Source organism: Branchiostoma lanceolatum, chromosome 11 (genome assembly GCF_035083965.1).
Source record: "Branchiostoma lanceolatum isolate klBraLanc5 chromosome 11, klBraLanc5.hap2, whole genome shotgun sequence".
Lineage (NCBI taxonomy): Eukaryota > Metazoa > Chordata > Leptocardii > Amphioxiformes > Branchiostomatidae > Branchiostoma > Branchiostoma lanceolatum.
The window spans coordinates 13,700,034-13,727,828 of record NC_089732.1 but is presented as its reverse complement, the minus strand read 5'-3'; the positions used below and the strand labels follow the sequence as shown (position 1 = coordinate 13,727,828).

The window sequence follows — 27,795 nt, the reverse complement described above, 5'->3', positions numbered from 1 at the left end:
TGATTCGACCTTCCTATGACCTCTCTCGAAATGCATCCTCAAGGAAATAAACTAATGCTTTGAAAATGTATATTGCTTTTTTTTGTTTCGCTCATGAACGAATATACGTGTAATAAAGTAACGTATATATGTAATGCAATGACCCTTGTATCACCCCTTTAAGTTTACGCCCCAAGTGCATAACACAGGACGCTCAGCAGACCTAACAGAATGCTATGGTACAAAACTTCATTTGCAAAGCGTGGTATCATATAAACTTGTTGAGCAATAAATCACCATCTTCGATTCTCCTGTTTCATTTCATTTTGAGAAACGGACTAAAGATTTTATGATTGTGATTGCTTCTGTCTTTTGTTTACCTTTATGACCCAAATATACAATATACTAGTAACATGGCATAATCATCTGGGAAAAATAATGTTGATACGTCTGATATAGGTTCTGGAGCGCTGCTCTGTCCAGTTTTTTCATTGGACGTCCTAGCTGAACTGTACTATGAAAAAGCTTTACAAATCAGATATTCCCACAACGTTAACCTGCTGAGAGACCAATTTATGCCTAATAGGCTACAGTACGATTTTGCATAAGCTGTGTATCATCTTCAAGGCCGTAATACACCAGTAAAGATCTAAAGTCCTCCTCTCACTGAACCCGCGGCACGCTGGCGGCGTTGCTGCGTCCTTAACTGGATTTGTGTTATCCTTGTCTTTATAATGGGAAAATCATTCAAAACGTACAAGTATGACCCAAAAGGCAACAAAACACACAAAGATTAAAAAAAAATTGTCGATGAAATTCGTTGAGTGCTTTGTCAATTCGATCGGCCGCAGCGACGCCGACAGCGTGCCGCGGGTCCAGTGAGAGGGAGGCTTAACTTTTCATGATAAGAACGTAACTGACAAGGAGTAGAGATTTATCATCTATGTATTTGACCATGATAGAAACAAAACATACAAAGATGATGCTTTGTTAAGGCAATTACTGCACGTGACTCCAAACTGCTGTCCGTGATCCCATCCTTCAGAGGCTTATGCCGTTACGGGAGGCCAGCGATGACATATTACCTGGCTCATCCGATGCTGCGTGGGGAGTGACCAAGGTCTTACATCACGCCATTAATTCCGTTCATTACCTACAGCCGGCACGCACACTCAAGTACACATGAAAGACTTCAAATCCCTCCTCTTCGCCCTTCTTGTCGAATCCGTGATGTCCCAAACGAAGATAAATGACCCAGGCAACGCGGTTGCTACAGGAGGAGACTTAACAGAACGAGTGAGGAACTCGTTACGAGAGATTCACTTAAGATACACACAAGCAGGCATTCTCGAAAAACGTTATCTTCTTGATGCCTTGATATTCCTTCAATACATGTTTGTGTAGTGTCCTTAGGTGACCCCGCTGATTGCTTTTCGTCAAACGAATCTCAAAGTGTACTCTTTTCAATTTGAAGGTCACCGTGTCTATGGCCATCAGGACAGTAAGGTTGCAGAAAGTACATCATCAGTGTATCATATAACACCTATTGCAGAATGCATAAAGTTACGTTAAGCTACCAACTAAGTTGTTCACTTTATTAGCACTCTGCAATAGAAATACGACTAGGGATGAAACGCCAATAGGTTTTTACGATTTAGACGATTAAGAAAATAATATGTGCCATCTGTCTTGACAATTACGTGCATACAAGCCATTTGGAGACTGTGTCCCACTTGTAGAAAAGTATGTTAAAGTGGTACACTCTACATATAATGTAACAGGACAACCATAGAAAAGCTGGGAAACAGCCAATATCTAGAAATAAGAATTTGAATATGTTGCATATCTGTTTGCCAGCAAAACGTTTGTTTTAAACTTCAACATTCTCCATTGGTCCCTCGTCGCCAAGTAACGAATTTTACGACCAAAATCAGAAACCCTACAGGAACTAATCGACGGAATAATCCTACTTTTTATGTTTTTATTACTAATAGAAATAAATGTCTTAACGGGAATATTTACAACGTTATGACAGCTGATGAATCATCGATGTGATAAAAACGTGTTTTTCAGGCTTATGCACAGCTTTCTCGTAAAGCGTCTACGGCGTAATAAAGCGTATCACAGCTGCAGCTTATCTTATATGGAATACGTAAATATTGACGTGATCTTTGAAGTTGTCACTGCAAACTGATACGAACATTTTTGTTAGCCAATATCCTGTGCAATGATTGACTTTGGGGGTGATTGCACTCTAGCTCAGAAGCGGAAAAAGGGGTGTTATCGTTCTAACAAAGTACGGGTAATAAAACATGTATTACCTGTGAATATTGTTTTAACGACTATAGTTGTTATGAAAGTTATTTCCCGTTATCTGCCCTATTTCTTTTGTGGGTTATATGAGCATAGTAAAACGATTATTGTTTTAATTGCATGAGACGAATGATGGCACACTTCAGATTGTGACAATGATAAAACATTTGGGAGTGCTAGAATAGATTTATAAACTTCACAGCGCGTGAAGGGGACTTAAATGATGTAACGCACAATAGCGAAAAACAAATTACATTTCTAATATTATATGACTGGATTAATTAATCATAGGTCTTTCAGGAAATCTTATCATGCAATATGTTATGGAAGGTTTTATATGCAGTTTAACATATATATCCAAAGTGAATAGACAAAAGATAACGAATTTCTTAATCATCATTTTCACTACGGATTTTTGTCAAATGAAAAAAAAAAATATTATGTTCCTTTGAGACCTTTCTCAGCAACGGCCCCTGCATGAAACTGACTTAAGATTAATGTGACAATTAATATGACGTAATAATTAAATTTGCGCTGATCGTGTTGTTATAGTTGGCACTGAAATATTACAGCGTCGACGCCCATTTCTATCCTGAAGCATCTCTTGCTGATATTAATTTCATAACTCCAAATTATAAATAAAAGTAACTGGGATGATGGGATGGGTTTGTGTGCTTCTATGATCTATCCTTTTTTTTCCTCTTGAAAGCATCGAGTTGTGTAAAATCCATACAAATATATCAAAGAAGAACAAGTATACGCATAATAACATACATAGTATTGAATTGGGCGATCAAGCTACAGTATTATGTAACAGCTTATTAGACAGGAATTATTTCAAAAGTGTAGATGAAATTAGCACATAGTTTTATCAAACATGCAGTTTTATTTTCTCTCTTTCTTTACTAAGTATTGAATTACACATTGGACTCTTTGTTGTATTTGTGCTGCCTTGACAGTTTTCCGGTGCAAATATGATTGTGCACATTATACAGTTAACAGACAAGAACGCCAGGGTAGCTGCTTGACATTTTATCGTTTGATATTCTCAAAAGCAGTGATTGTAATATACGTCAGTCTTGACACCTTTAAGAAATGTTTACGACTTCATAGGGCGAAATGAGTCACACGTACGACTTGACTGCATATTTTAACCATAGGATTAAATGTCACAGTGTAACAAAAGTTGATATTAAATGTAGTTCTGATTTTCTTGCAATATACCTAACAGATTGCATGCTCATTTTGACAAAACTACCCGTAAAATCGCATGGAGCAATCTACTTATAACCTGCTACGACCATTACTGCACCTTGGTACATTCGGGGATGAAGTCGATAGTTGCCAAGCCCAGCTGTGTTTTGCATTATACTTATCTTCACCAGTCTCTTCCGATCTGCACTTCGTAATACAATGATAACTCCTGAAGTCAATTCTCCATACAGATTGTCACAATAAGAACTTAATCAGCTTTACTTTCTATCTTTTTTTTCCCTTTTTCAATTGCTGAATTTGTCAAGATCATGGTGATCTGTAGATAGGATCTCTTGACATCTTGAACGATGAGCGGATCCACGGCAATCCGGGGGTACAACAAGCGAATAGCATGACAAATATGCACGGATTCAGGCATGAAAGGATGTCCTTCAACTTGTTTTAGCGGTCTTCAGAAGTATCAGATGGTAGTCAAGTTCATCAAAGCTGCTTTACTTGATAAGTCTCCCGTCGATGTCCGTAGAGCATTGACGTATTGCTGTACGCCTCTCCACCCAGTGGGCCGTACCTAGCAGTAAAGTGCTGCAGGACTATCTCTCAAAAGTGACAGGGGACATCTATCCTACCGACACGTCTGTCAATGAAAGGAAATTTCGCAGTTCATCTCGTAGTTTGCTTCCAAATTAGGCATTCATCTCTGCCCTTCGGAATACGGTGCAAACGAAAGGATATAAAGTTTCATGGACAGACGGACCCCGTTGGGTTACGGTCCACATATGTGTATCTCAGGCCCTACGGCAGTTATGGAAAAGGTTTGCGATGGTGTTAGTAAATCAAACAAACGAGGACATACTGACACATTTTTTACAATTGAAATAGAATCACATAGGTCATTGATGTGTGAATTGTTCCATTAATACTTTGTTCGTGCACGTGAACCATTTTGGTATAATACATTGGAATACTTTCAAAATACCCTAATGACATTTAAGGCCATCTTTGCAGGCGTTTGGCAAAAAATATCAAAGATGTGCGATTTAGATTAATACATCAAACAAACGAGGACATACTGACACATTGTTTACAATAGAAATAGAATCACAAACTATATTGGGTCATTGATGTGTGAATTGTTACATTAATACTTTGTAGGTGCACGTGAGACATTTTGGTATAATACATTGGAACCATTTCAAAATACCCTATTGACATTTTAGGCCATATTTGCAGGCGTTTGGCAAAAAAAAATATAAAATATGTGTGATTTACATTAGAATGTCTTAATAATAGTAATAATAATTTTATTTGCAAGTTCTTGCCCGAGGGCTAATTGCAACATGAAACAATACATAGCAAGGGTATACCGTTAATGCGAGTTAACAATGTTGACTAGTAGAACACATGGCTATTCTAAAAACTACTACGGAATACAATCTACGCTTTTTGAGTTTGACTTTTTTAATATACACCATGTACACCACTATTGAATGCAAGTCGGATGTTGTCAAAAATCACAAATGACATCCAGAATCATCAGCCAGCTCTTGATTTGTAGACAATGACTGAATATATAGCATTTGATTTTACAAAGACACGTTACTATTCACATGGTACCCTTTTTTGAGGCCATGTACCGTCAATAATCACATTCACGATTTTCACCTGTGATCGTTGCCAAAACGCAACCGACTCCGAAAGAAAAGGACCAAAATGTGGAAGACGATATCCATCAATGAGATTCTAACAAAGGTTACAGAACCCCTTGCGGAATTATCGGGTTGAATCTCGGAAGCTTTTATCAATGGGAGCGAATCACTGTTATAACAAAGCCCGTCGGACGGAGGTGTTTTGTTAATGGTTCGATATCAAACTAACCGTACACCGTCCAACTATTGATCCTCGGTTTTGTCCACTAGCTACCTGGGGTGCGGACAAGCCCGGGGGAGAGCGGTTGACCTGCTTGAGAAATGTGATTTACACACGCTGGGATTTGGCTTCCATCCCGCGGGCCGTTTCGATCGAGGAAAATGATGTTATGTACAGAGGCTATTTGAATCATTTCTAATTCTTTTTCTAAGCGCACTGCTGATAGCGATCTTTCTGAATAAACTATGGAAATTATGCTTTCCCCTCCCCATTTTTCTTCATAATTTTGGCCTTTAAAATGTGATTTACACACTCCGGGATTTGGCTTCTATCAAGTTTTGATCGAGGAAAATGATGTTATGTACAGAAGCTATTTGAAGCATTTCTAATTCTTTTTTCTAAACGTACCGGTGATAGCAATATTTCTGAATAAACTATGGAAATCGTGGTTTCCTCTTCATAACTTTGGCCTTTCTTTTCAAGTTACGAATATGTATATTCATTGAATATTGAGTCGGATATTATCACAGCTATAATAAGCTAATCTATTTCATTCACTGCCTTAAGTATGCCGTGGTCATGACTGTTTTCATGGGTTCTAACGTTTAACGGCCTACCAATTGAATCTGTAGCGACCAAATGGTTGTCTGGAGAAATTCTCCATACTAAAAAAGATCCCCAGCAGCACTTTATGCATTCTGAATGAAACATCTCTTGTCTACTTGTCCAATTTTGGAACTGAGGAATTGGGCATTGGGCTGTGTTACAAAATAAACATACGCGTCGAACCAGTGACATGAAATTATGTCAGGAAGTGGACTTCTACCAGTAATTGTAATTTGCCTTGCTGGAGTGACAAATGAAACTACGATCTGAAATAACCATTTTTGTTATTCCATGTATTGAACAGTTGCTATGCTTCACACAGCAACGGCAATGCAGATTTTACTTTAAAAAATACTATTTTGTAAGAACTAAAAAGAACGTCGTTGTCGGCAGGATTCGAACCTGCGCGGGCAGAGCCCAATGGATTTCTAATCCATCGCCTTAACCACTCGGCCACGACAACTCAGATACTATATTTAAAACGCAATTGCACATGGACAATTACTAGTCATTAAGTTATGTGTAACCCATCAACTTACATTGAACAAGGAAGGCCCGGTACCAACTCCTGGGATCAAATACTAGTATCCCTAATATCAGTGCGCGTGATGAGAGTGGGTCAAATTCCTGATGAAGGCCAAAGAATACGGTCAATTTTTTTTTTTTCATTTGTCAAGAAAGTTATTCCTTTATGGTTGATGATTGAACATTTAGAAGTATGTATTGTGCCAGCACAGATTAGAGCTTCTGTTCTTAACTGGAACCGATTCAGTAAGGATTCATAACCTCAGTAACTTTGCAAGATGATTTATCTGGGTTGTTTTCGTTATCCGCAAACTCCCACTCATAATGGATTATTATTATTATTACTATATATCCACAAACAGGTGTTTGACAGTGTCTTAACATCTTCATATCAGGACGAGGTGGCCGAGTGGTTAAGGCGATTGACTGCTAATCAATTGTGCTCTGCACGCGTGGGTTCGAATCCCATCCTCGTCGACAACTTTATTTTTTTCATGGACCACAAAGTCGCTGGTTCGAATCCCATCCTTGTCGATACCATCTACCAAAACATCGTCTTTGTGTGCTTCTACGTGTTTCGTGTGGCATCAAAGATTTACTCACTTTCTGTTCCTAGTCGGGTCATGTTGACCATGACACAAGCTTAAGTTAGACATGCAGGTGAAATAGATTGGACAGTTGATTTAAATTTTAGAAATTAAAGAAAGCATCTACTGTCTTTTATCATTGACTGGGAATAACTGAGAATTCCCAGTCACCGATAAAAGATAACTGATACTATGCTTCTATTCGGTTTACCCACTGTTTCTAGAAAATGTTCCCCGCTTACCCATTCAAAAGAGAATAAATGAGAAATGTGACCTACTTTTTTTATGGAGACATGTTGTCATTCATCTTCAGTTATAACAACATCATCATGAACTGTAGGGAAAAATGGTACTTAAGTTTCAATCTACAACGGAAAGGAAATTGCAAATCCAAAAAAACAGGAGCCGGAGAATACATATTACTTCTTCTTCCGTCTAAATTGACCTTTGGATCAATAGAATGTTACCATATGACGTCATAGGGACGCCAATTTTGGATCGAACGCAGTGTCATTTGCATGTCAATGAATCGTAACTTGAACGTTTTCGTACATCTAAAAATCTTGTGTAAATAACCTATATTTTGTATGTATAGCCCATCAAAAAAAAAAGAATATGAATACATCTTGACGGTAAAACTGAGAAATACTGTAAAGGCTTGAGCCACGATCCACTGAACCGAAAGTCAAGGATACAATGTACGTACACCAACGTCGCGGCTATATATCTATCACCTGCCTGCTTCAATGGCATGATGGCTAGTTTTTCGCTTGCGAAAATTGCCGTCCTCAGCAGGGTTTCAAATGGCTGTAGAATGAAATAGAAAGTCTGGAGTGAGTGAGTGGAAACACTCCATGTGGTACCTTGCGCGTTTTCGTTTCATCTTGAATAATCAGCAAACCAGGGAGAGAAAATTCAAGGAAATTATTAAAATACGTGCTCTGTCAAGACATTACAAAGACATGTAGTTAGCTAAATAAAAAGATTCTTTTTACACAACTAAGAGATTTATTCCACCGACGTTTCGGTGACCATCTGTCACCTTCTTCAAGGCAATTCTGACTGGTTCACATAGTAATGCAGCACAGGTGTTGCTGCTTATGCATAATGAAATGCATTCCCAAACGCAAGATATTTACATATGTACAATCACAGGAGATGACAACACTATGCGGTTCCAAACGTACAGAAGTGTAACACATACACAACTATCGATCAATAAACAATTAATGCAACGATTATTATCTATTTCTTAAGAATGCGGTCCCAAACGTGACTTACCAACCTGATGAAACTATTCACGGATGTAGTTAGCTAGCTATACTTTTTTTTCGTAGAAAAAATTACTTATTCTACACACGCAGAGTGGAAATTCTCCGGAAGTTAAGTCGACAGCAACTGATACTGAGCAATGGGGATACAGACATTAGGACAAATCTAGGTTCTCCTGTCTCTAGATGTCCTGTGAGGGCACGGAAATGTCAAGGTTTAGGTCTCAAGAAGCAATGCCTGTCAACATCAATGACTCCTTAAGGTACCATCTGCACAAGCCGTTATTTAAGCCAATCAGACTGCTATTGTGTAGAAAACATATGGGAGTCTCCAAAAGGTCAACGATGTTGAAGAGGTCCCTCATGGCAACGTGACGACCTGCAGATACAATTTCAGACCAGGTCATCCACCGACTTCCCGTGAATAATCAATCTACTTAAAGTCGGGAGTTAGAGAAGCAATATATGAGAGAATGTACAATCCCGTACTCAACAGGAAAGGAGGTCTACGCATCCAACTTTCAGGCACTTGGGACAACGCGCTCCCAACCACCCCCAACGAGCAGCATTAGCTCCTAAAACAACAGGAGCTAATTAACTCATTAGCATACAGCCTTGCCTTAACTTACTATTCTATTGAACAATCTGAAATTGTCTTAAATTTATTAATCTATTCAGAGTTTTGGTATCAAACCTAGTTCTACCACTACCAGATCTTTCTTTAGTCACTGACGACAGATAGCGGATGCTGTCTGAAACGTCTGACTGTTTCAAAATTTTATCCAGTTGCTTGAGTAACTATTTTTGGCGTATTTAAGTATTACCCTGTAAGGTTCTTCTTTGAGTTGTAGAGATATAAAAGCGATTATTTCGGAGGGTTAGGAGATCCTCAAACGCTTTATTCAAATGCAATAGGGACACCACATGGCCGTCAGTGGACACAGCTATGAACTTACGTGAAAGCGCTGTATATTTCTGTTGACCTTGAATGTTTCCCCAAGGTTCTATGTCCTCCGTGGTTTTTCAGATGAGCAAGACTTGTTTGTATTACATCTACCCTACAACAAAGACGATCGTATATTGAATTTTAGCAGACTCAGCTCTCCTGTGTGTATTCGAGGGTCAACAAGAGCCTAAAATTTCATTTTGAGGAGAAGAATACAGTCCTCCACCGAGATTCAGAAGACCTTGAATGCTAGCCTTGAAAAATTGTTAACTTCATAGAAGTATTCCCACAATAGCGTGCAAGCATGCTGCGGTGCGGGCAAGGCGAATTTCATGCAACAAATGTGCTGCTCCTTTTACTAGTTGCTAATGGATGTAATCAAAAATCAAAGTCGTTGTCGGCAGGATTCGAACCTGCGCGGGCAGAACCCAATGGATTTCTAATCCATCGCCTTAACCACTCGGCCACGACAACTCAGATGCATTTACTTCAAGCACTTGCGGTTCTCTGGCGGCGTTCGTTCTTCAAATTACAAAACTCAAGTTTTCTACAAAGTTTAAAATTTTCGCTTATCTCAGATGACACTGTGTTTTTGTTGCCTTTAAATCTTATATGCTTTATTTATTTACCCAGATTAACAGATATAAAGTTATCCTCGTAACAGAATTGAGCCTTCGTCAAAAATATAAGCGCCATCGTTGGCCACTACTGTCCTCATGTCAAGAGCTAGGCCTTTCTTGTAACTTCCCTCTGAAATGAACCTTATTGCAAACAAATCATGCTCCGCTGATAGATCTAGGTTATCTGCTGCTCGCACCTCTCATATTTTCTGATAATATCAAATTAGAAATATATCCTATGATTTTATAACTTCTATGATATCAAGGAGCAGTCATTATTGGATTCCGCTGACTGTTGTTGTACTACTTTGTATATGGACACCCAACAACAGAATCTTAATCATTAATACGATATTGTTAATTTTTCAGTCGGAGTTTCTTCGTTCATTTGTTTCATCAAAAATATTTTCAATCGTGCAACGTCTTTCCACAATATGCCACCACGACTTACCATTAAAAAAAACATTTGTACCAATGTACTAGTAACATATTCGTCTTGTAGTGAAATGTTCTATTATAATAGCCAATGAAACGGACACAGTCAGCCTTGACCTGGGGGGTCATCAGAGTAATTGTTCCTGGAAATCAAGTCTCAACACGTGTAAACGGTTTACAAATGGCTTGTTCTTCCTGGCACCATAAGCTAATTAAATTACAGAACATGATGATAGATGGCGGTGATTGGTCGGCTGTGTCCCTCATGCGCCGAGCACCATGACAGCGACAGATGATTTGGGGTATAATGTTCGATTCTAAGGGAGATTGATGAAGAGTCGTAAATTGGATAGAGATTGTGGGGCAATAAAGTTACCGGTTTTGCGGAGTTTTCATGGATTGGAATGCCTCATCACGTACTAAGAGGTTTTACCTATTGGATTCCATTACGGAATCGTACCGCGCTGTATGTCAAGGCAGCGCCATACACAATACCCCCATTGGTCGCTGTAAACGCAGTTTATAAAAAAACAGGATTATGAAAATCTATATCAATTATTTTGAAGGAGACAGATCACAGAAATATAAGCCTTGAACTTCATATCCCAGTTTGTAACATTTGCGTTTGAACGTCATGTTGTTTAGTTTTAAAAAAAACATAGTTCGGAAACAATGTCTGGCAATGTGCACGCACCGTATAGAACTGAGAAAGATATAAATATAGATATGCTCCAAGGCAAAATGCGACTTACTAGTTTCTAATATGTTTGCGTCGGATGAGCAATAGTTATCATGACAACCATATAGAGATCAATAGCTAGCTATAAGATAATTTATAGTTCATAACAACCAATATATTCATTACCCAAAATATCAGTGGCAGTATCAGTGAATGAATGAATTTGTACATTTACGCCCAACTTGGCTAAAAACAGGTCACATACACACAAAAATGAGCTAACAAATGCAAACATACAAGCTAGTGTGATTTCTATGATTTAGCACGTGGATTTGGCTTCTTCTCGCTTCTTTGTTTTGATGGAAAGGTTTGAACCTATGCGGTTCTCTCATGGAGGTTTGGTCTAAACGCACAGGAAATGTAAATGTAAACTTTAATGGGCAAACATAATTTTGATTGATTTTGATTTTATTTTATTTATTTGCAGATATTAAAATCAGTTTGTAGTACATGATAGAACAGAACAAAAAATAACGTGCTGGGGGAAGTAAAAAAGCCATGATGGCTTGTACAAGGTCTTCCCCCATGTATTAACAAAAAAATAAAATAGATCTAACAATTCTACACATGATTATAGTAGTAAGTGATAGCAATATGACAACAAATCAGACAATGATAATAATAGCAAAATTCTAACAACATAATAATGATTGCATATAAAAATTGTATATTAAATGATAGCATAACTCAATACTGAAATAATAGAGATTAATACAATGTCCATAGTAGTTACCAAAACATAAGTTTATCTGCTTATCAAGTCCATCTGCCTATCTCTCTCCTTCTATCATATATTGATAACATGATGTTAATAACAACTTCTTGTTGAAGGTTTAAAGAACTTATCAAGCGACACACCTATCATTTCGAATGTTATTATCTTGTTAGGAAAAATATTTATATATAAAAACCGCGACTCATGTAATCTATCCATCCAAAGATTTGTTTCCTTTGTCAAGTATATTTACAGATTAGAGAAAAATATTGCAACATTACGGAACAAAATAGGTAAACATAATAAGAAGTGGAAATCGTTATACCTTGTTTTCAATTGATTGTGGCCACAAGATATTCATTTGTTAGCGTATGTACAACTGTATTCTTTTGTTTCATGTTTCTGTATTGTATCTTTTGTTTATCTGAATAAAGTTTTGTCCAAAAAAAAAAGAATCGTCCATACGACGCCATGTGGTGCGCAGGACAGTGTGCCCCGGGTGCGCAGGATTGTATTTTCTCCCAGCTGATCCTCCAGTCTAGAGCACCATAGGTCAGAAGCAACATCGCGGTATACCACCTATGAAAATAACAAGCACTGTGTCTGGCTTTTATGCAGATTAGCAATTTGCTTGGCTTGACCGACACGCTGTGGGTTTCCTTCTTTATCAGGTCCAGGCACACGTCTAGAGACAGAAACAGAATAAAGTAGTATTTCACATCATTTACCTTCTAGAGAATTTCAGTTTTTCTATTCGGTATTTCGGTAGTACAAATTCTCCTATAGAATATCGTGTAGTCTACAAAGCTACTCTTAAGTCGCTGTAATTTGTCTGGTGGTAGGCGTGCTTCTTGTGCAATGGAGTCTAACTCTATTGCCATAAATACCATAACATGTACAGGTCCTTCTGTTTTCTCATCTGCTATTTGGGTACCCCTAAGTTGTGAAACACCTGCAAGAGTGTTTGAATCTTTTGCCTGCGTTGTTGATTTTTATTTGGCCCTACTGTAGCCAATAAGAAGTCATTCAGTATGTGCTTGATTTCAGTTATTTGATCATTGTTCTTTAAGATCCATTCTAACATATCTGAAAACGTGCTGAATATGAATGGAGCCGATCTTAGTCCGAAGGGCAGGCATTTGTCGTAGAAATATTTGTTATTCCAACGAATACCAAATAGATCATGTTCGTCTTTATGCAGTAGAATATTGTGTAGGTTGGTAATGGTAGACAGTCACCAACCGTAGTCTCCATAACAGGCTTTGTCTTTGGACTTTGTAGAATTCATAAACTGATAAATGATAAGAAAAAACCTAGAAAATGGTCCAAACAAGTCTGCCATGGAGGCTAAACAATTGTGGAGAAGCTCCGGTTAGAGTAGTGTCGGGAGTTCCACAAGGAACCATCCTGGGACCATTGCTCTTCCTCATCAAATAATGAAATGACCGTGATAACTGAGTTCTTTAGCAAGTGAAAGGTATGACGTGTCGATCGTGTTATTCTCTTCCAATATGTCAAATCGCATCGCGATAATCACAATTCTTTTCCCCGGCGTCTGCCATGCCAAATTAATTACCACATTATCAATATAGAAGCATTAATCTTTACAGAAACGTAGTAATCGCGAGGCACAGGCGACGTGATGGTAAATTAATCACAGGGAGGACCAATCAGCATAATGAGTCACTTTTATCAAGGACCTTTGTTTTCATCTTAACAAGCAATACATCTGTCGACGCCGTGAGGCAAATATAAATTTGGTGAATAGTAAAGGGTTAATGACCCGCCGCGAGGCCCGAGGTGTATATGGTGTCATAACGCCTTGCCATGTGCTATTACCACCGAGTGAGAGCGAAGTGTATTGAAATGGTGTATTCTATTTTTTCATATGCTTGCATAATATTTGATTTATTCTAAGATAGTAAACATCTTAGGGAACAAATAAACATTATGTATACGAATGTTAACAAAAAGATAATCTCCCCCTCTAAATAATGGATCGGTCGAACGAGTGTGTTATGGCGCCACAACACATGGGCAATGGAGGCTTCTGATTGGTCGACGCCATCTGGCTATCTGATAATGAAGTATAACCCTTTTTCGTCAATAAACTTTACAATGAGAAATACATTGCTCAATTGATATCACATGTTGATTGCTACTTTTTCGGATATAGCGTATTTATAATACACTCCATCTGACTTCCATACCCAAAAACATATTCGTTTCTAATTTATGGATAATAAAATAAGGATCGGTGATCTATTTGTTTAATCATTTATTAGGGATTACACGTTGTTTTAGTTTACTGTCATAATCTTAAAAACGTTACAAAAACATAATAAAATTGAGTACTTTCTCTTAAAATCGACCACCCCCGGGCGTATTTAATGCATCAAATGCCAAGAATAGAAGAACGACGTTGGAAATCTTTACGCTGAAATTACAGGTACAGTCGTTTACGACATTTTACGACATTGTGATTGCTCCAGATGCGGATGTTAATTTCATTATCTTCCGTGTGAAGACCGTTAGATCTTAAGGGCCTGCAGTCGACTTGTATCTTGTCCTGGAAATGTGGTGAACTTTTACGGGTTCTTCCGCGTGCCATTAGTGCTGGTGCACATGGTCGTTATAATGTGTGGGATTTGTCTGGTTGAGATAGTAAAGTATGTAGTAGTTTCTTACCAACTTTGACCAAAGCAAACAGCAATCATAGACGTTAAAGGTACAAAACGGTAGTGTATGTCTTATTATGAAAAACCAATAAATAAAAGCAAAAAACAAACAAAGGTACAAAACAGTATTCAGCTCATCTGTTGTTAATGAAACTCGAGTAGGCAAGCAGACCTAGAAAAGGGTCGATCGGTTCGTATTTGGAACTGAAAACGGCAGCCAATGGTGAGGCATTTGAATGCGTTTCTAAATTACAATTTATTTTGTTGTTGTGCAGCAACCGTCATTGATTCATGACTCCCCAACGTACCCTGTCACGTGATCCATTTGCATTGTAGTTCACACTGAATGATGAAGTAAATTTGATTCTGTAACGTTTTCCAGTTCACCAAACGATTACTTCATTGACCATTAATATCATTCTGTGTGAAAGGAATCGATGGCGTGGCGATACGGCAAGCTGTTCTCCAGATAGGGTGTTCGTGGATTAGGTGAATAGGGTATCTGATTGGGAACAACGATGCACTGAGGCAAAAGAATGGGGGGATCGATACGAAGCAAGACTCGCCCTTTCAGGTGTTCTTCATCTTGAGACGCCGTTTTGTTCTTAAATGCTATCGTTACCTTTACATCATCCAACCAAGTATTTTGGCAATGCTATTACTACAATAAGGCTCTTGTTCCAATGGACACGTCTTGGTCGAAGCACGCATATTGGACAGGGCATTAAGGACATGAACCCTAGATGCTGGTGATCCCTTCACGGCCATAGTGTGAGCCATCGCTACAATTCTTCTCTTCGACAACATTGCTGATCATCACTCATACGATATCACAGCTGTTGCAGTTCCTATTAGTCATCACAAACTATTTGAAAACGCTGTGACCTGCAGCGTTTCCGTCTAGGCTATCAACTGTAATGTAAAGAAATGCATTGTCTACATTCTACATTTTTGTGACACGTGTATGTATCAAAAGATTTATAAGGTAGGATAAGGCTCGTGTAGTGGACTGTATCGATATTTCGGGGTGGACTTTTTGCACTTCGACCTGAACCATGTCTAAATGCATCAATAACCTCATAGGCAACCAGGCAAACCTAATTACCTGGTCCAGCGACAAAACAAGCCGCTTGACATATTCATCGAGTAGTGATTGACATGTATGTGCAATTAAGCATGCTTGATATTCTCACCGCAATTTCTCAACGAGCTTTCATTCTGACTCATGTCAAAACAGACTAGTGACATGGGTACGGTCAATATCATATTCACATTGACCAATCAGGTGTAGAGGAGGCATTTCTATCGACTCTGATGGTAACGTTATCTTTGACCGTAGGCAGGTATAGTACACGTCCACACGTATCTCCATGTTGTAAGCTAATACCCCATCAGCATTAGAAGTTTTCCTTCCAAAACGTTTCATTCCGGGACGTGTAACGACTTTTATTAATCCCCTCTAATGCCACTTACTATCGGGGAAATCCCTAAATAACCCATATACCATAATCCCCACTCCCATATGTCGCATGAACAACCGACAGTTGCCTCATGAAGAGATAAAATTTCAATTACTTTCTGACTAAAGATTTTCCTCGGCTGAGCACCAATATCCCAAACGTGACTGATAGCGGTTAAGCCGTGGATTTGTATTTGCATTATGAGGGATGACGGTGCTAAAAGCAATGCATTTCACAAAAGGGTGCGCTACCTAATTCCGAGGTTGCAGGTATTTTGTAATCATTTGCGATGCATAATAAACGTAATCTGTTCCTTACATCAGTGACTCGTAAACAAAAGAAGTACTGAGACGTGCAGTGTGTGTGACTGTTTGGTAACGGTATACAGTAGAAGAAGGATAGAAATATTTTTCAATATAAATTAGGTAAGTTAACTGTCTAAAGATTGACGAAGCTTCGGCCGGTCATCAGTTGATCACCGCTTTCTATTTGTGAACAACAGACTCAAGAAATTGTGGATGGATCTGTATGCTATCTGACATATTGGTGAGTATTAGCAAACCGAAGAAAAGATTTGATTATGAACCCCCTAATGGGTTTCCATGGTACTACAGCAGTTTTGAAATACCTCGTGTACTGAACTACCCGTGGCGCTGATTGGTTCGTGGCTTATAACTTTTGATGTAAGGAAAAAATGGTATAGGTTTGGGCACCCTAGCAGCCTGTTGTGGAACTGCATATGTAACTGAAAAAGAGAGGAATATCGACAGATATAAAGCATGCAAATGGAGACCTAACTTGCATAATCAATAGGAATATATGTAAATAATTCTAAGGACGCTAAATGGCGCGAATGTCATAGCTGCAACGTTTGAATGTTAACTAGAGGTGACCATCATTAAACACATAATTTGCAAACTACGACCTCATCCTTTGCTTATATAAGACTCTCATGCTTATAACAGCTTATGTTATTAGGTTGGAGAATTGGATCAACTGATGTGGGAAACGTATTTGCATTATCAATGAGAAGCATTCGTAATATGTCAGTCGAAAAGGTTTACATCATTTGACGAAGGTATGGCATAGACATAGTTCATCATGTTCTTCACTTTAAATAACGTATAATTCAACGATGAACATATTTCCATTTCGACGTTATATTACCATAACGATGAAGATGACATTTGATATGTTTCACGATGAAAACTGTCATCCTCAAAGCAAAATTAAAAATTGACATTATCCTTAAAAAGGTCGTCAATAACGAAGAATGTCAAAAGTATGTAATTCTGTTAATAATTCGGCCATTACGTTATGATTTCTCTGACGACTTACCAAACCGGTTGAGATTGAAAAACGCAAAATGTTGTCTAGTTTACATGATGATCCAACTAAAGCATGTTTCATTAAACGTTTCATCGCTCAAAGCAGGGAGTTAGTCTATTTTACATAAAAGCAAAATTCATAGTCATACGGTTTTTTTGCAACATTGTTTTTAACTTTGTTCATATCAACGGGCTAAATCTATACTTGTCTGGCCTCCGAAATTTCATTTTTCCTAATCGATATTTGAGAGCATATATCAAATAAATCATTTCGGTAAAAAGGCTTTTAAATCATAGCATTAGTGGTGAGGAATGCATTAAGCACGTTGGAGAGGTAGACCGGCGTTAAGTTGTAATGTTATAATGGTATGTGTCCCTCGACGTAATTAAAGTTCACTTTGCCAACACTTAGAAATTGTAATAAGCTTAAATGGAATGCCAAATTGCCCTCTTTAGTCACATTCATCAATTGCTTTATGACCTGAATTCTTAGTGTCATGATAGCGCAGCGTCTTCAATTGCGCACTGAGAACTAAGACAATGTGAGGCGAAATTATCTAAAGTTATCATAAATATGATAAAAACGTCAAAATTATTCTTAGATACCGGTGGTCTCCATCTTATTGCTGTGATTTCGCAAATACCCATTATTTGCATCAAATTTCACAAAATCATTCTACCATACAAAGTTGTTAAAGGCGCATTTGTCAATTGATTGCATGCCATATCATCACGCCACGTACCTTGGCAGAGTTGAACACATGCATGTTAATGTCACTGTATAATGTTTGTATGTATTCTACGCAAGGAAATTGTTTCAAACAGAGCATGCCACAGGGTATGATTTCTGTCATCTCTATTATCATACTATTTTACTGAAAATAATGTGTTTTTTTCACATTTAGAAACAAACGTTATTTGCAAACATTATATAATTTGACTCTGGTATACGTTCTATCATACTTACAGGAATACAGTCTTAGCAAATTGAGCATCAACGTATAAATAATAGAAACGAAAACAAATGTAATGTACTGTGTATGTATCAACAAGGCAAGTTGAACCATGTTTCTTACGTTTTAGTGAGGATACTGTGCTTCGGTTGTTTTCATTTTTGTTGTGCATTTCATTGCAGACATCCAGTAGATCACTCGCATGGAAACATGCATCTGCATCACAAAGAATTGGGGACAATTAAGGGAAAGTAATGACGATGAATAAGGTTACATCAACGAAATAGAATACTTCAAAAACCACGACATAATTGTTTTAGGTAAAAAAATGTATTTCTTGAATGTGGATTTGTGTCATATCTGTAAGAGTCCATGGTACTATCGATTCATGTTGTAATGACATTCTAACTTGTTTGTTGAATATGCTAAGCTGGCTGCAATCAAGGGGTGTGTGGTGACGCATTCATCTTTGTAATCGTAATTTTGCACTCATTAGTGAGCGTACTCATTACCGAGCAATAAGAAGTACAACCCGGCAAGGGGAATACAAACGGGTAGAAAATAATTATCATTGTACATCATTATCAAGCAGTATGTTATTAACGTTTAACGCTTAACGGCGTCATATGGGAACCATGCGTGACTTGAGTTAAGAAAGTGTATTGTTGTCTAGACACCATTTTATGCAATTGTTTGAACTACCTAGAGGGTACGTTGATGAAGGTTTGACATCCAGGTAATAAGATACGCCAAAAATGGTTACTCAAAACTCTGAATATTGAACCATCTGAAATTGTCTTCACTTCATTAACATATCTATTCAGAGTTTTGGTATAAAACCTAGTTCTAACAGATCTTTCCTTAGTCACTGACCAAAGATATAGCGGATGTTGTCTGAAACGTCTGTCTCAAAATATTATCCAGTTGGCGTGCCTTGAAGGTAGTAAAAGTGATCTCTAACTAGTTTAGCTCAATGAACAGTTGAGTTACTCTACCACCTTTCATGGCAGAAGGCAGACGCCATCTACAGCATCTGTGTGTTAAAAGTACTGTACTACAATACTAGGTAACTAAAGATTAAAAGTAAAACTAAAATGCTCTTCGAAAAGGAAGGGTTGTCATAACCCCAATCTATCATACAGGATATTCCATAGAAATTATATTTTAGATTAATTTCATGAACAAGTGCAACTGATATACGTTCAACTGATAGCCTAATGATATCTACCCAGTCATTAATCACAGACTTCCCATTGTCTGAACAGTATCTAGTATGATAATGATAACCCTTTATCAAAGTTGGCCATACTTTATTTGGGACACCCCGTACATAAAGACTAAGATATTGCAACATTACATCAGTGGCATGATATTCACCATTTAGAGTGTAAGCTAACCGATTCATTTTAATACATTGTAATCATGGCACCATTCATGATACAATGTACAGCATTTCATCCATAACACGTTCAGACGTAACGTCTGACCGATTTCAATACCTTAGCAGCAATCCGAAATCCACTGCACACCTGCTCAGCTAAGGTAATTAACCCAGGTATAGATAGCTTTATCTGCTACATACGCGTAGGTTAGTGTATCCCACAGCGAGGTACAGGACAAGCTTCAGTGATGTTCATGGCTTGGGCAGCAGCCAGATCTATTCGAACACGTTTTGTATGGTTACAATTATGATAACTATACTTTCATGACAGAAGAGTAATGATACCGACTATGTTGCATTAATTTAGCGGCACAGGAGGTCGAGAATGATATTTTGCTAAAAATATAGGCTTTAGGAGGAACTTCATATAGATCTTAGAATAGTACCAGAATGCCTTATAAGGTTACAGAGCGTTGATCATTTACTTACCATATCAATGAAGCGGGTATACTAGTACGTAGAAGATGACCACCATGTTGATGTCCCTATTTATCTAGCTAATCGCGTACACAAAATTGTTGTATTTTATCGGTAATGTTTCTAGTATTCTCCTAGTAATCTCTTCTTTGAGTTGTTGACATTCAGTACTGGGTAGTTCAGAGGGTCCGATCTTTAAAAGTCCGAAAATATCCAAGTAACGATCCAATGCAAATGAGGACACCAACACGGCGCCTGACACCATGATGACGTCACGTGAAAACGCTCTATAGTGTTCTTGCTTCCCGATTACTGATCACAGTCATTCTATCAGGTCAAAGATCAGCAATTAGCAGACCACAGAGGGTAACATCTTTCAAAGTCCGAAAACATGTAAGCAATGATCCACTGCAAATAAGGACACCAATATGGCGACTGACATCGTTATGACGTCATGTGAAAACGCTCTATGGTTTTCTTGCTTTCCGATTGCTATCTCGTTATCAGGTCGAAGATCAACAATGAGCAGACCACACCTTGTTCGCCATGTTCTCAGTTCAAGCAGTGAGTTTCGAATCAAATTCGTCTCACGTCCCAGAGTGAGTGATACTGCTTTTGATAAGTATACGTGTCGGGGGTAAATCCGTCTGAGCCAACGGAGTCCCAATTATAAGACCGCTGTCCTGTGGTAGCAGTGATTCTGATTCCTGTCTGTCACCACCTGGAGGTCCATGTTGGGAATTGATATTCTGCACAGTCCAGAATTGGTCCATATTTTATGCCCATCTATCTTAAAGTCAACTTTAAACTCCCATCTTAACTCCTTCGAGGCTCCCGACAAGTTTATGTTAAACTTTTTGTCTGCCAACGAGTAGAAAGGAGCGTATGGATTGACAGACTGCGTGTGAATATCTTCTTAGAATCTCTAGTACAACATATTATTCGTAACTGTGAGGTGAAATACGCCATTACCTCTATAGCGTCAAAAAGGTGGCTCACCGCCAAGAATAGATTATTGGTCGATGCAATTACCCTAAATCCCCAACCTTACTGGAAGATGCCTGGTAAACTGTGCTAAAAGCCTATCGCCGGCACACTACCCTTTCGTTAATTTGTGGGTAAATCCCTGCCGGAATGCAATATATAGTTCATTGACTGGTATCTACAGACGTTAGTTATTAGTCAGCAAGTGGGAGGCAGCTATACTGCTGCGGTGAACGATAGACTGCGATATCCCTGTCTGACATGTGACATACATTTTTGTGATCACCGTAAAATTAGTTAAGATTAAGGGAATGTAAAGTCTGACTGAATTATATGCGCTGTCATGTCTACGTATGGTTCGTTTCCTGAAATTTTTATCGTCACCACCACGCACTTGTTGATTGCATATTTTCTTTAGGAATTATAACTGTTACCGTGGCGATACGATTTGAAACTGTTATATATAAGGGATATAATTGTATATGACACAACATTCTAGGAAATTTAGCTATTCTACAAACAACTATACAGTACAGGATGAAGCTATGTACTTTGTGCAATTTCTATCATCAATTGTGAATGTACCGTCACATATTTAAAATGCAGGAATTGTCGTATGTCAATATGTGATTGGAGTTGCTCATTTGATCACTGTATGGGAATTCTGATATAGAAGAAGACAAATATCTACACCGCATATCATAACTCGTTAAGAATTCATTTTTACATTATTTCTGATACTCACACTTTAAATGGTAATCTTCACGCGGAACCATAACATTCATCGATTTTGAGATAGGACAAAATGTAATACTATGTTTTTATCAGTAAAATAAGATATTCCCATTATCAATAGCTATAATTAATGTCTTCACTTCAAAAAATTTCAGCCTTCCGTGTTTTTCTTTTTGTTACCAAAAAGCGGGCCCGACGGTACTCGACTACTTTCTGCAACTTCAAAACAAAACTATTGGGACTACTGTAAATACAGAAATGTTCGCGGTGGTTTTATGTTCGCGGCGAGCTTTCAGCGCTAACATAAAACCACCGCGAACATTTTTGGCCACCTATGACTGTAGCTCTACTATTCTTTCAAACGCGAACTTATAAAAAACCCATTTTCTCCCTACAGCGAAATAAAAACCACGCGAACTTAAATGCATTTACAATAATCAGTTACGATGACGTCATTTTGTCAAGAAAAGCTCTTAGCTCTTAGCTTTTACTTGATCTAATTCAACTTGCTGGATTGACGATCGTAGTCTCAGACGAACGTCTATGGGACCAATTTGTCTACACAGTCATAAGCTGCATATTACCTGGAAAGCTACGTGCGACCTGACCTATGTCAAAGCGAAGCACAGATGAGCCTCGTGGCCCTTGACATAACCGGCAACCCGGCGACTTTATGCCATATCTGTTGTATAACATATAGTTAACTGCTAGGTATCGACGTCCCAAAGAACCCAATTACATTGGTCCAAGTTCACAGCTGTAAGATTTTGATTGGGAGGCAGGTAAGGCAGTGACTTTGTAAGGAATAATTGGCTACCAGGAGACTTTGCTACACTTAACCCTGCTATACGTGACATGGCAGGTGACAACCTGCATTCGCACAGCTTGCGAGTGCACACGTGTTATACTTGAAGCTGAAAATCGTCTGAGCTTGAATGCAGATACGACACAATGTTTACAGGCATATGCAGCTTCATCATATGGCTCAATTTTAGTGGACACAGTTGGTGGGGGTTCGGGTCCCGCTCAAGCATTGGGGTGGCATTCGCTCTTTCGGATGGTGGCGTAAAGCCAGCGGCCATACATAGTATCTTCAGGAGTAAGTCTCGGGCGTCGAACCTCTGCACGTAAAAGAACTCAACACACTTGTCGAGAAGACTAGGGGTGACCCGTGTACATGACTGAAAGACACGAGCTGTTAAGAGGCTGAATTCGAATCGCACTGCTAGCTATGTATGTATGAATAAATGAATGAATTGTTTCTTAGATCATTTTGATCAATATGAAAAGGACATCGCAGCCATAGGCTGAATTGCATACTTTTTGACATACAATATGCTACTTAAAAACTGTTTATCTTTGGCAATTTACAATCGTTCTTATCCAACTGTATTACGTTTACGAATTCTTGCCATACTTTGTACCATGTACAATTGTCGTGCAATAAAGTTCTTCTATATTCTAAAAAAAATATTCTAAAGTCACCTTAAAACAGGTAGGTTCTAAGGCAGATACGTCGGGGACTAGTACAAACATGTATGGCTACTCAGTCACAAGGAACGCTATAAAAAACGTCAGCTAGGGTTGATTGGTCCTCAATCTGCACTTGGTCGCTTTACCTTTTTACAATCTGTTGATATCAGATGACAGTTTCCATCATCATCATCATCATCATCATCATCATCATCATCATCATCATCATCATCATCATCATCATCGAGAGTTTCCAACAGCTACACGAAAGCATCATCATCAAGATGTCCTTGACATTATTTCGTCATCATGTATTGAAACTTTTTATGATGAATGCTAGCCAATGTGCCATAACGATTTCAATATCGCAACGCTATATATCGACATTTTTATCACTGGAAGGAATATTCCTTTTTTTTATCCGTGAGTTTTATCTCATATCTCCGATTTATTTCTGCTATCTACGCCAAGCTGTGTTTCTTTTTCCTGATTAAGTATTGTGCATTTGAATTATCGTCAGATGACTTGGTGAACTCGTTGCTGACGGTGAGCAGGTTGAATATTGATTTTTCAGGTGGCTTCGTCTTTGTAGGTCTTATATGACTAGCGTTCTTCTAGATTTTTTGGTGTTTAGGGTTCATTTTTATGTTGCAACCAACGCCGGGCAATACTAATCTCCAAGCAGATCCAACGGTTGCAAAGACCGTATCCAACTCGCAGAAGGTTTTTTAATTGCAACCGGTGCCTGACAACTTCCCTGGCTGACTGGAGCTTTTCTGGCTAGCTTGTACGACTTTAGCACCGTGGAGATCTGCTTAGAGATTAGGGCAATACCACTGCATCGCTCAAGCAGTTCTCTACATGTCATCTTCCTAATTCAAATCAGAATCTAGTTGCTAAACAACAGTATTAAGCACTGAACTGACTTCTTGGACGCGACTGCAAAAGCATCGTTGCCAGAGTTGAATTCTCTCTAGTAATATGGACACGCGTCGATAAGGTCATCCTCCCGGGGTCACTCACTTCGATTTGCCAGCCTACCGTTCAACTAGGGGTGACCGCAGGGGGTCGCTAACACGTTCGAAAAAATTCCGCTCACACACTTGTACTGGACTTTGGGGCATAATACGGAACATCTGAACAGGCTCGAACTGACCCCTCCGACATGTCACTGGTAATGAATATCAAATGCGTGTTAGGAAGGGGTAAAACAAGAGGTTTTGATCTCGCTTTGGAAAAGGTGTAATTTTGTGCCTTAAAGAAAGAATCTGTAAGAATACCATATCTAACCAAGCAAAAAATGAATCTTATAGTAAGACAGCAAAAGACAATTTTTTTCTTTTTTTCTAGAAAATTGTTCTTGGAAAACATCATGCTAGAAATATTTTCTTAACTTCAAAAAAAGGAATAGAATTCTTTATGTAAGAATTGACATAGGCAAAACTTTGTAGAAGGTTTCTTGAATTTTCTTGTTTTTCTTTGTATCAGAAAATATTTCTCAACATAAGAAAACAAGAAAAATAAGAAAAAACAAGAAAAAAGATTTTTGGTAGTGTACGAACATGTATTTATCACTTTAGGAAAGAGATTATTACAATTACTTATGAGCTCCTCCCGACCCCCACTTTTTTTGAAGTTTTTGTTTTTTCTCTTACTGATGTAACTGTGTAAAGATAGGATGTCATATTTGAAACGACTTCTTCATGATGATGATGATGATGATGATGATGTCGTTGTTCTCTTTTCATGGTCTGTTGATGTACTCAGTAATTGTACTCATGGCCAAGGGAACCTCGAGAGTATGATGATTTCTCTCTCAACAGTATTTTCCAAAAAAATTAAATGTTATGACATTTACCCACGGTTTGTGGGATATCATTCACTAAAATGATCCACCGAATACGCCGTCTCGTGGGCGGGGACAAGCCCTACCCATTTACGGGATCTAGTCGGGCATGTAACGCGGTATTTTGCGGTCGGAAGGCGCCATTTATTCACGTCAAGCGGCGGAGATTTCCTACGATATGGACAGCGGCGTGGTATAGAACACACCTCCGTCTAACCCCCAGCGAGTTGTAACACCACCGCAACAGTTTACAATTGTAGGCGTTAATGAACCGGAAAAGCCGTCAGATGCGTGACCTAATTTCGAGGATCAGGTCTAGCTTTTTCTGGAAAAGATGGTTGTCCCCGAGGTGATTGGTTCATTTTTTTTTATGGTCAAATTTCAACCACGGAGCAAATGTTCTACTTAGTATGAACATTACTGTGCCGACATACCCCTTTCGATGTTACATACCTTAAAAACAAGTTAAACAAATAGAATTTAGGTACAGAAGCTGTGAAATACATTTCCGTTCATTGTTTCCTGGACCTTACTTATCTGTTACATGTTGTTGTTGGATAACTTGTTTTCCGGCCTCTATTCTGTATGCGTACTTTCATTTTGAAAAACTAATACAAAGAATGATCTAATAAAATAAAGCACTAAGATGTGCTTCTGTATTATACTACAAGGCACAACTAGGATAAGGTGCAATTACTTCGCTCTCAATTTATTTGGAAACCTTTTATCTGCAACAGCAAAACATTGGCATTATCAATCAAGACTCAGAGCTAGTGTTGTTCTATTAGAGCATCTCGCTGATCTTTGGAAAATAAATGGTAAGCTAAAAGTGACTCATAATTAGCGTATGCCTCTAGTCTTATTATTTCCCCATCCATCACTAAGATGGAAAGTTCTCCGTAGAAAACGGTAACGAGTCTTTCAACCCGTTCAAACGAGCTACAACATTTCCTACTGCGTCACCGCGCTTTCTAAAAGCGCCCCGTAGCTTCTGTGTTGCTAAATTACCACGGGGGTATAGCTCGGCGAAACGTTGTGTATTCAAAAGTGGTTGTAGAAATGACTGGAGGCAATATGGGAGAGATTGCGAGGTTAATTCAGATGCAGTATAAATTCTTCAGCAACGTTGCGAATGTGTCTGGCGGGTGCTAATTCTAGTAGAAACCGTGGGAATGGCAGTGGAGCCAAAATCTAATTCCAACTGTCGTTCCGGGTTCACCTTATGTGGCTCTCCCCTCTCTACGCTCAGCAGTTTTATCTACTCGCTTGAAGGCAGAAGGTTTTTTCAGGAACTATTGGGGGTAACACCTGGCGTGACCCCTACGTCGCCAATTGCTTTCCCCTACCATTTTCGAGCAAGATGCTCCCTCCTTGACACCATTGTAGAAGGAAATGAACCCTTCATTTCATGCCGGCTTGCCATTCCCAAAGTCCTGGCTGCGAGCAGATTCTCGCGATGGAAAACGCCGTCACCAAAAGGCGTTTATGGACACTCGACTTCTTCCAATCTCCGCTCGCAATTTGGGTCTTCAAGGATCAGCGCCAGCGGAACAAGGCCTCCGAGGCCACAGATGTCGATTCGCTTAATTCGTCATCTGGATTAGTTCAAAGTTTTCCACTACAATCGGAAGTCTGGTGACGGTGATTTTTTTTTACAATTTTTTTACGTGCCCTGGGGTGTTGCCCTTAATTTGTCACCAAGGATACAAATTGAAGGAAAAAGCCGGGGCAAGGATTCCGGCGAGTAACCAAATGTTTCTCTACATATTAATGCCATTAGGGCCAAGTGGGTCGAAGGATGGAGGGGCGCTAAGGAAACGCGGGGTCGTTCTGGACCTGAATCGCTTCGCTGGTTGCATATCTGATGACTGGGCAACAGTGAGCAGGGCCGAGGGCTAAAGCAGGACGAATGAGGAGTACTTTTATCTTGAATTTGAAACATTGCACTTTAAATAGCCCGTCACTGGGTGGCGCCATTCCCCATAGGCTCCGCACCTTATAAATTGGGGCAAATTGCTTTTAAATGAAGTATGTGGAAAACCCATTCTCCTGCCCTTTCCATATGAGCACATTGCTCATTTTCTCCCGCCATAATCAATCCCATAATTTTTCACCGCGCGCGGGACGACATTAGGGACTCGGCGATGCGCAGCAAGGATCGATGGGATTTGAGCGAGATGCCCGGACGACCGACAGCTCGCGTGGAGTTTACACTTGGGGGTTGTCGCCACGGCAGCGCAGCTTAAGCTTTCCTGCGCGCTGCCAACTTCGGTCAACGATTCGCAATCGCCTCAGCCGCTATTGAATCTGTGGGCTGTGGAGAGAACACCGCAAGTAACGGGAGGTGGGAGATGGGTACCGGCGACAGACGTCTTCCCGTGCGGCGGATGAGGCTGTGAGCGGCCGGTGGAGATCTTGTGGACGCACCGAGAGACCGACAGGCCCGTCGCAGTGATGTGGAGGAGGGCCTCCGACCGCCTGCGCCGATTGCTGCTTCTTTACGGCATCGCTTGGCTGCGGTTGCAAGGTAAGTGATACCACTGGGTGGCCGTGCCAGCGAACATAATGGTCCGAAATGACAGGGCTTGAACATGATAACGGGACTTAGCTCCAGGTTAATTCCTAGACTAGCGCTCCGGTTTCCGTCTATATGGTGGTCTATA

General features: G+C 39.2%; 1 protein-coding gene and 3 non-coding genes across 4 annotated transcripts in view; 2 read left to right on the top strand and 2 right to left on the bottom strand.

Moving 5' to 3' along the window:
* Positions 1–6,360: 6,360 nt before the first annotated feature.
* On the bottom strand, positions 6,361–6,442 carry Trnas-aga (transfer RNA serine (anticodon AGA)). Its single transcript has one exon. It is a non-coding gene; the product is annotated as a tRNA-Ser (tRNA).
* Positions 6,443–6,899: 457 nt separating this feature from the next.
* Trnas-gcu (transfer RNA serine (anticodon GCU)) lies at positions 6,900–6,981 on the top strand. The gene has a single exon. It is a non-coding gene; the product is annotated as a tRNA-Ser (tRNA).
* Positions 6,982–9,700: 2,719 nt separating this feature from the next.
* Positions 9,701–9,782, bottom strand: Trnas-aga (transfer RNA serine (anticodon AGA)). The gene has a single exon. It is a non-coding gene; the product is annotated as a tRNA-Ser (tRNA).
* Positions 9,783–27,080: 17,298 nt separating this feature from the next.
* Positions 27,081–27,795, top strand: part of LOC136444996 (uncharacterized) — a 61,380-nt gene continuing 60,665 nt past the window's right edge. The window contains exon 1 of the mRNA XM_066442826.1: positions 27,081–27,659. Coding sequence (XP_066298923.1) covers positions 27,587–27,659 — 73 coding nt within the window. The 5' untranslated portion in view covers positions 27,081–27,586. The remainder of the gene's footprint in view (positions 27,660–27,795) is intronic.